At 42.2% G+C, this 10,000-nt stretch overlaps 1 protein-coding gene across 1 annotated transcript in view; it reads left to right on the forward strand.

The window, feature by feature from the left end:
- pdgfc (platelet derived growth factor c) overlaps positions 1-10,000 on the forward strand; it is a 49,193-nt gene that overhangs the window by 19,197 nt on the left and 19,996 nt on the right. The window contains exon 2 of the mRNA XM_027018177.3: positions 8,554-8,749. Coding sequence (XP_026873978.1) covers positions 8,554-8,749 — 196 coding nt within the window. The remainder of the gene's footprint in view (positions 1-8,553; positions 8,750-10,000) is intronic.

Genomic DNA, 10,000 nt, shown 5'->3' on the forward strand with positions numbered 1-10,000 from the left:
TCACAGATTCTGCACCTTTCTGCCTAGTTTGGTGTACTTCAACTTTACGATCTCTGTTCCCCATTTAGTTTTACTGGAGAAAAGCAATAATAATAATAATAATAAGGAAAAAAAACAATACTGACTAGACTTCTAATTGTTCTCTTTGACTTAATCCCAATCTATTCTGCCAAAACTCATATGCCACCCATTCTCCCACATGTAAACTCATCAATCTTCTATTCTCCCATATGTAAACTCATTTATCTTCCATTCTCCCTCATGTAAACTCATCTGTCTGCTATTCTCCCTCATGTAAACTTGTCTGTCTGCTATTCTCCCTCATGTAAACTTGTCTGTCTGCCATTGTCCCATATGTGAACTCATTTGTCTGCCATTCTCCCATATTTAAATTAATCCACTTACTCAGGCACCCCTGGTCTGGTTCATTACCAAAATTACTTATCTGGCTACTGTTTGGTTTGTTTGTTTGTGACATACATTTAAAGCAGTGTTAAGGAGGCATACAAATCTACCACCACCCCTAATAAGTCTAATAAACCCCTAATAAAAGCAAATCTTTGGTCCTCATACAGCTAGACCCTGGGCAATTTTCGTACCAGGAGCACTTAGAGTCAGATGATGCTCAAATTTACATGATTCACAGATCTTAGTCACACTTGGGTGAGACTGGAGCAACACTGAGGATTATTTCTTATTCCATGTTGATGCTTTCAACATCGTTCCTCTTGTGCAACTGGGCAACAAACTGAGGGTGATGCAGGTAGGCACATCCACAGTCTCCTGTATCATGGATTATGGCTAATGAAGCTCCAGAACTGTGTCAAAGATGGAGGGGAGCAGAACTGATGTGTCTCAAGGAACTGTACTGTTCTCTTTCCTCTTCACCGTCTACACATCAGATTTCCAGTAAAATATAAGATCAAGCCAGCTGCTAAAGTTCTGTGATGACTCCATTATTGTGGTTTATATCCAAAAGGAGGATGAGTTTAATTACACAGTACTGGTGGAGAAGTTTGTATTGAGGTGCAGGAAGAACCACCTACAGCTGAACATTAGGGATCTGGTGGTGGATTTTTGACACGGTGGGGAACCGGTGAGGCCAGTGACCATCTAACAAGCAGAGGCTAAGATGGTGTAGTCCTACAGGTACCTGCGAGCCCACCCATGACAAATGAGAAACTGTGCTGATCTGACAATCCTGTGGCACTATACAGAAAAGGCCAGAGTCATCTTTTCTTCCTAAAAAGACTAAAGTCTTTGAACGTGAGCCATAAGATGCTGTAACTTTTTTTATCAGTCAATTGTGGCAAGTATCCTCTTCAGTACAGTGGTCTGCAGGAATAGCAGTGTGACTGTTGAATAATTTGATCAGGGATGCTGCACTGACACTGGACTGACGCTGGACCGATGCTGGACTGATGCTGGACTGACGCTGGACTGATGCTGGACTAACACTGGACTAACTTGTGACAGTGGCCAAAAGCAGGATTGTGGCAAAGCTAGAGAACATTTGGAACAACCCTGCCCACCCCCTCTATGACATTATATTCAGGAGCTCCAGAGTCTGATGGAAGTGAATCTGGAGATCTTTCTGCTGGCTGCTCCTCAGCTCCAGAACAGTTCCCCTAAACACATTACATTCAGCCTCACACACTGAACAATGCACAGCAGACATACCATAAACAGTGCATATACAATGTGTAAATGTGCAAATATGTGTAGTTTGTGAATGTGTATTTATTTATTATTTATTGTCTTATTGTCTGTATTTGATGTCACTGCTGCCCTTAAAACATTTTGAGATATAAAAAAGCTGCTTTTCATAGTCCAGTCCACCAGTTTGTACTTGTGCTGATTGCCTTGTGCTGGGAGTAAAGGGGGCTGATTTTCTAAAGTATGTTGTTTGACATGTGACATCATACATAAACAGATTTAATAGGTTGGATTATGTTTCTTTGTGTCTTTTAGCACCCCCCACCTTTTGGCAAAATTCCCTCGATTGGTTTTCTCTGATGCCCCTCCCCGTTTAGTACCCAGATTGAACATTAAACCATTTTCTTTCTTTACACCCATTCACCCTTTTTTTTCTCTCACGAAAGTATAGTGGGCAATGTTTCTCAAAAGCATGTGTGCGCTATTAATGACCTGGCCTTGTGTTAAGGGTTTGCACAGTTCTTCATCAGAAGTGCATGTAAAGCTCTGCACAAGCCGTTTTATGCGCTAATCTCCATGTAGTTCACAGGGAACTGTGTTTATGTTACAGTTTGGTCTGCAAGTTTGCCTGCAGGGTAGGGCTCTGTCTGACAGGCACGCTCACCGACATCGCAGTAACAACCCTTCACGAAGCTTTGTCTCTGAGATTAGCGTGAGGAGAGCTGGAGACGAGGACAGAGTTGCCGTTTGTTTCAGGCCGAGCGTGTTCCTAAATCAGCCCTGACTGTGAAGGAATGAGTCGTATCGGGTGACCACGTCCGGCAGCCAGCGCATGCTGTTCCGCTGGTGGAGGGCTCAGTGAATGCCTCAATGGACTAGGTCATGTTGTCAAGGCGGATGAAATTAGACGGAGCCCAGGCCCTCTCCTCTGGGTGAGGGGCGCTACCCTCCTCTCCGAGTGTTGCCTTGCCTTCATACCTCACTGCCGCCGGTCTGAATCGGCGGACGTTTGTGAGAAAGGTGAGATGTGTTGTTTTCATGAGCATTATATCCGTACTGGAGAAGATGCCGTCAGTCGGCGGAGGAGTCGCTGCTGAAACTTGCCGGGGACGAGATGAAACGGACCGTCGCGTCGTTTCCAACTTGGCTCCTGAAAGGACATCGAAGCGAAGCTGGCAGCGACAGCCAACCCTTGATCTGTTTATATAAGCAGATACATAAAGCGCTTTGTCTTGTGCAGCAGGCGGAGCTCTGTAGCAACACTGCATGCCCCGGTTCCCCTGGATGCCAGCCTTCTCTCCTGTTTGGATAAGTTCCACAGAATGTCTGCTCTGTGCATCCAGGGCCTGCAGAACAGCGAGAGCAAGCACGCCTCACCTCAGAAAGCCCCGAAGAGGCATCTGTTCTCTGCACAGGCTGTGATCTATGACTGACAGGACATTGGTGTATCAAATGCACGGTTATTGAGAGCGTGTATGTGTGTGTGGCCCGTTTGCCTTTCCAAAGTGGCGACTGTCTTAACTTTCATCTCTCTTTCTCTGGAGTGCAGTTGATCAAAACCCCACCGCAAAATGTAATTTTATCACTCCTCTTTATTTTATCATCTTAACATTATGAGCACTATTTGCAAGCTGGAACCAGACATTTTAAATTCTTATAATCAAATCACTTTTTTTCCAGTTTGATGGGGTCAGGGTGGTCAAATTTCCCTGCTTCCCCTGTCTGGACTCCAGGGTTTGAGGCATCTATCCCAGTCACAGCTGATGGTGGAGTTCTTCCTCCACCTGTACCTCAGGCATGCCATGGTCTGCAGATAAGGGGACCAGTTCTCTGCCACACCAGACTCATCCCACACAAGAATATTTGGTGCTTGCTGTGGAGCGCAGGACAGGAGAAGATGTGATACAAGGCCGGTGTGTTTACATGGTTAGCCAGTAGATTCAAAAAGGAAAGCTAGGGTTTGTGGCCTGTTTTTATTGCAAGGTGAATTGGTTTTAGCGTCTGGAGTCATTCATACAGGTGAAGAGAGCAGGAAGAATCTGCTTATTAAAGATGATGTTTGGGATGTCCACAGACGTCTTGGGGTGTGTGTGTGTGTGTGTGTGTGTGTGTGTGTGTGTGTGTGTGTGTGTGTGTGTGTGTTTGTGGTCAGCCATCACAAAAGGTGGACAAGTCTATCTACAGGTCCCCTGGGTGGGCTCTGGGAGATGAGAGCATGTAAAACCCTTTCACCACTGTAACATTCCTGCAGCTGTTGGGTCCTTGCACACAATTTTCTCTGCTACAACATTTCCAGACACATACCAACAGACCATACAAACTACCGCACAGCACACACTCAGTACTGGTCATGACGGTCACAGCACAACACAAACTCGAGTCCCAACCGTTACACCTGCAGCACAAATGTTGGGAGGGATTACTGTTGTAACCCTTTAACTGCCAGCACGCTGGTCACCTACAGTGGCAGTGAGTATATCCACCAACATGCTCCCCTAAACTCTGGTATCAGACTCATGAACACCTCACTAGATGTTTGAAAGTCATTTATATAAACATGTCCCTTCCCTGCAGCTCAGCATTGCCGGGAACCTTTGCTCCAGAAGGCCCAAGCCCACCAGTCCTGTCAGATTGGTAGGCTCCATCAGTGTAAACAGTGTAAACCAGATAAGTAGAGAAAGTGTTGGCATCAGTCAGAACAAAGTTCTTACTAAATCCATGGTGGATTATTGGAATACAATGATAAAAAAAAAAAGATGGAAGATAATGGACTTGCTTATTTTAAAATGTTGCCAAATATTGAAAAAATAGACATTGTATAGATCTAGATTGAGAAACAGGTATATCTTAAAAAAGTGGATCTTGATCTTGGTTCTTCAGTTCCACTATTTTACAAGGAGAGGGTTAGGGGATGGGGGAGGAGATAAGAGAAAAATGGAGTGTGTGAACGGCTTCAGAACTATAATCCTGCTAACAATCACCATATTTTATAAATATGCCACTAATTACTGACTTTTTTCTTTAGCTGTAACAGGATACAGTTAATTTTTTTGTCTCCTGATTACATAACATCATTACATGTATTCCATTACTAATCGATGCTAAGCACAACACACATGCTGTACTCCTACAATACAACACACTTAGTACTGTTTACTACAACATGACAACATGACATGTACTTACTACTGAAGTACCATTCCAACAAATTAATGAACAGCATTAACCCAGTTTTTTATAAGAATTTGTATTAACACCCATTGCTCTGTAGCGACCTGTAGTTCTCTCTATAGTGGAATATGTTGTGATTAGCACATATCACAGCCAGTTGCCAGATATGGTGTAATGGAAGTCCTAAAGGCCAAAGAGCCTGAATTGTTTTGTTTTGTTGTTGTCACTTGTTGTTCTTATGTTGTTTTGTTGTTATTATTATTGTCATTGCTGTTGTTGTTATTGTTTAAATACTCAAGATGATTTCCCTAATCCTTCACAGATGTTATTTTTTATGCACCTTATGTTGAAAATATCTTCATAATCTTTTGCTTTGGGGAAGAACAACTTTTAAAATCATGTCAAAACATGAGCGATATAGTGAGAGTGCGAGAGAGACAGAATCAGTATGTAATCATTTCTTCGGTACTGTGTTCAAGGCCTGGGTGTGGCCACAAACCCTCCCAACCCAAACAAGTTCCTTTCGGCTAGTCTTGATGAGAGGGATGTAACTGAACCATTATGGCTACCTCCTCAGACCTGTCCTTGTCATATATTATTAAGACATCATTGGAGTTTTCCATAGTGTCATTGCAAAAGAATTTTTCAGAAGAAGAAATTGCACACTGGAAGCAGTGCACTCTGTTGGCGTGTTTTAAACTCTGCTCAAATGATCTCTAGCTATTGGTTGTGTAAAATCATTCCCATATATCTTTGCTTATGATTGTTAATATGATTGTTGGGCTATTGGCTGGGTGATGCTCAGAGATACTCAGGCACCCCTGATCTGGTTCATTACCAAAATTACTTATCTGGCTACTGTTTGGTTTTCTTGTTTGTGACATAAATTTAGTGATGCATGCTTATCAGAATACTAATTGATATAGGAAGACACTTAAAAAAATTAAGACATTAAATGATTATTTTATGAATTAAGTTAAAGACAATTTAAAACAACATTTCCACCCACTGAGAAAGTAAAAGTTCAACTACAATAAAAACCAATGTGCAAAGTTCAAAAGAGCATGGTAAAAGTACAAAAAATGCAGAGCAGTTCATTAAAGGCCTTCTGAAAGAAAAGTCCTAACTGTGTTCTTGAAGGTGTTGAAGTCATCAGGGGTTCATCTGAACTCTAGTCAGGTCGTGGGCACCATTGGCATGTTTTCGCCAGCTGATCTGAGAGCCCTTGTGGGTGTGTGCCCCCATGATGTGACCATACCGCTGAGATATAAGTCAAAGTCAAAGTCAAATTTATTTATGTAGCACTTTTTGCAATAGCTGTTGGCACAAAGCAGCTTTTTGTCCAAGTCCAAGCCCCCACTGAGCAAACCAAGGGTGACAGAAAAACACCCTAGAGCACGGGGAAGAAACCCTGAGAGGAATCAAGACTTAAAGGGGGCCCATCCTCCTCTGTCCAACAACAGACACTACAATAACAAAAATACAAATAATAAGGTGCAGAATAAGTAGTGAGAGAGAGAAAATTAATAATAATAATAATAATAATAATAATAATAATAGCAGTAATAATATTAATAATAATAGTAAAAATAATAAAAACTATAATAATAATAATAATAATAATAATAATAATAATTATAGTAATAGTAGTAGTAATAATAATAATAAAAAATACTAAAATCAATCATATTATTATTATTATTATTATTATTATTATTATTATTAATAATAATAATAATAATAGTAATAATAAAAAAGAAAAAAGCAGTCAATGTCTATTACCATTTTCTAGAAGTCCTAGTCTGGTCTTGGCGGTGTGCGCATGTTCAAAACCCGTCCCGCATGAGAACGTCCATCAAGGGCAATGAAGAAGTAGTTGGCTGGGTGTAGGTGTGGTGGGCCACAGCAGGGGGGCATCAGGGGTAGTGGGAGGTGGGGCCATGGCAGCTGAGATGGGTTGAGGCTTAGTCACAATATGACACCAGTGTAGGTATACCTCAGCAGAAAGAGAGAATAGATTATTAGGCAATTCCACATATGTTGGTGTGTAATTTGGAGAACTATAATGTGCAAAGATCTGACTCCGGCAGATCCAGCTAAAAACAAAGAGCCAGAAGAAAATATATGCATGAGGGCACCCTGGAACATCAGCACTCCACCACTCTCAGTCAACACACTCGAGTGACAAAACAGAGGTGAAGTGACAGCATCATAACATCCCAGTTTACCAGAACTCTCAATGCTCAAGGACCACCAGATTTAATCTTTGCCTAAGATAGGAAGTAGTTAATAAAATGTCTGACTGTACAGATTTACAGGAAGGTTATTCCATAGTGTGGGATCTTTATAGGAAAAGGATCTGTCCCCTGCGGTAGATTTTCTTATTCTTGGTGCTAGTAAAGAGCCTTCATCTTTTGATCTAAGCAGACATGGTGGGTCGTAATGTGCTAGGAGTTCCCTAAGGTACTGTGGGGCAAGACCATTCAGTGCTTTGTAGGTCATTAGAAGTATTTTAGAATCAATACAACATTTTAGTGGGAGCCTAGGTAACATAGTTACGATAGGAGCAATGTGAACAAACTTTCTAGTTCAAAAAAGAACTCTGGCTGCTTCATTTTGAACTAGCTGGAGCTTGTTAAGGCACTTAGTGGTACAGCCAGATAGTAAGGCATTACAGTAGTCCAGTTTGAAGTGATAAATGCATGGACTAGCTTTTCTGCATCATGTGAAGAGACTAGGTTCCTAATCTTAGCAACGTTGTTGAGTTTGGGAAAGGCAGTCCTAGAAATATTATTTAGCTTCAAAAGAGAGACTGGGATCCTTAATCACTCCAAGATATTTAACTGTTGAAGAAGATGTGATTGGGAGACCACTGAGGTTCATTGTGTAATTAGAGAGTGAGGACCTAGCTGTCTATGGGCACTTCTGTTTTGTCAGGATTCAGTGAGAGAAAGTTTCTCAACATCCAGTGTCTGATGTCCTTCATGCAGTCCTCAGTAATACTAAGATGACATGTGTCCTCTGGGTTGGTTGAGACATCATTGAGTATCATCAGTGCAGCAGTGGAAACTAACACAGTGTTTGCATATAATGTCCCCTAGATGTAGCAAATATAAAGAAAAAAGCAAAGACCCTAGAACAGATCCTCATGGGACACCATAAGTAACCTTGTATGCTGAAAAATCTCCATTTGTGAAAAGTCTCCATTTGTGCTAACAAACTGGTAGCAATCGGCTAAATAAGATTTAAGACAAGATAGGGCAATTCCCCTAATCCCAACAACAATTTCAAGTCTACCTAGTAAAATTTGATCTATGGTTTCAAATGCTGCACTCAGATCCAGCAATATAAGCAAAGAGACATAACCCTGGTCAGAAGCCAACAACAGGTCATTAACTACTTTAATCAATGCTGTCTCTGTACTATGATGAGGCCTAAACCCAGACTGAAAGATATAGAGGTACAAGACCATGTAATCACTTGAAAGTAAGCAGTAGTATGTTAGTCAGTTTTGGATGACTCCGGTAGCCAGTGTGACTCTTTAAGGATGTGTGTAATATGATCTCTTATCTTTGCATGTACATATTTCTGTCTTTCTCCCTCTTTCCATGTCTGTCTGTTTCATCTGTCTCATCTGTTCTCTCTCTTTCTGTATTTTCCCTCTCTCTCTTTATCTCCCTCTTTCTCTATCTCTCTCTCTCCCTCTCTCTCACACACCCTCTGTAGCGGTTAAGGAGTCACAGTTGGAGAAGGTGGTGCGGGTGACTAGTGATGGGATGCTCCACAGCCCTGGGTTCCCACACACGTACCCCCGCAGCACAGACCTTGTGTGGAGGCTGGTGGCAGCCGAAGAAAATTCCAGGATCCAACTAACCTTTGACCCACGCTTTGGTCTGGAGGACCCAGAGGATGGCGTCTGCAAGTAAGCAAGTTGTTTCCCAGCATAAACAGAGTGCCCAGCATGGCATTCCTTAACACTCTATGACATCCCTGAGTACTTACATGTCACACCTCAACACACACACACATACACACCCCCTTCCATTCCACAATAGACCTACCCTGTCAGGTAAATAGAAAAACATCTCTGAAAATTAACACACCTTAAACTAATATAGCATAGTTAATTGTTTTCATGACAAAATGATAATTTAGATATTAAATCAGGGCAAACCCAGTCGGGGAAAAAGACAAGGCATAGCTCTGTCAGCAAAATCGTTATTTGCATATTTCACACATGCATTTTCTCACACAGGCAAACTGCAGTTTGTGTAAAAGCTGCAGCCTGAGCTGAATATGTTGGAGAAATGAACAGCTTCAGCCTTTCTTGTTCATTTGTGGTTCCAGTATTAAGGGCTGAGCAGACCCATGTGAATATGACAGAAATCTCCTGGTCTGGGGAAGTGTCCACTAATCCCGCTGGTCTCAGGCAGTGTCCACTAATCCCCTGGTTTGAGGGAGTATCCACTAATCCCCTGGTCTGAGGGAGTATCCACTAATCACCTGGTCTGCGGGAGGGTCCACTAATCCCCTGGTCTGAGGGAGTATCCACTAATCCCCTGGTTTGAGGCATTATCCTCTACTTCCCTGGTCTGAGGCAGTATTCACTAATCCCCTGGTCTGTGGGAGTATCCACTAATCCCATGGTTTGAGGCAGTATCCACTAATCCCCTGGTCTGAGTCTATCCACTATGGGTCTATGATCCATCAGATGGGTATTAGTCAAGTTGTCACTAATTCAATGCCACTAGAGATTAAACCAGTTATTGTATATGATTGGCAAAAACCACTCATTGATTCCATTAACTTTTAGCCTTCCATTTTTGGGTGCAAAACTCTTTGATGATGCAATCAGTGACCAGACAATACATAAATAGTACAAACATTTGCCCCCAAACAACACCACACACAGACTGGTATAGGGCCTTCACTGGCTGATACATTAATGAAACAGAACGGCAGACTCATAAGAGTACCAGAATAACCTACACCACCCTCACAGCTCCACTACAGCACTACCCAAAGACTCTCTACACCACCCTCACAGCTCCATTACAGCACTACCCAAAGACTCTCTACACCACCCTCACAGCTGCATTACAGCACTACCCAAAGACTCTCTACACCACCCTCACAGCTCCACTACAGCACTACCCAAAGACTCTCTACACCA

Source organism: Electrophorus electricus, chromosome 16 (genome assembly GCF_041902795.1).
Source record: "Electrophorus electricus isolate QZ-2024a chromosome 16, ASM4190279v1, whole genome shotgun sequence".
Lineage (NCBI taxonomy): Eukaryota > Metazoa > Chordata > Actinopteri > Gymnotiformes > Gymnotidae > Electrophorus > Electrophorus electricus.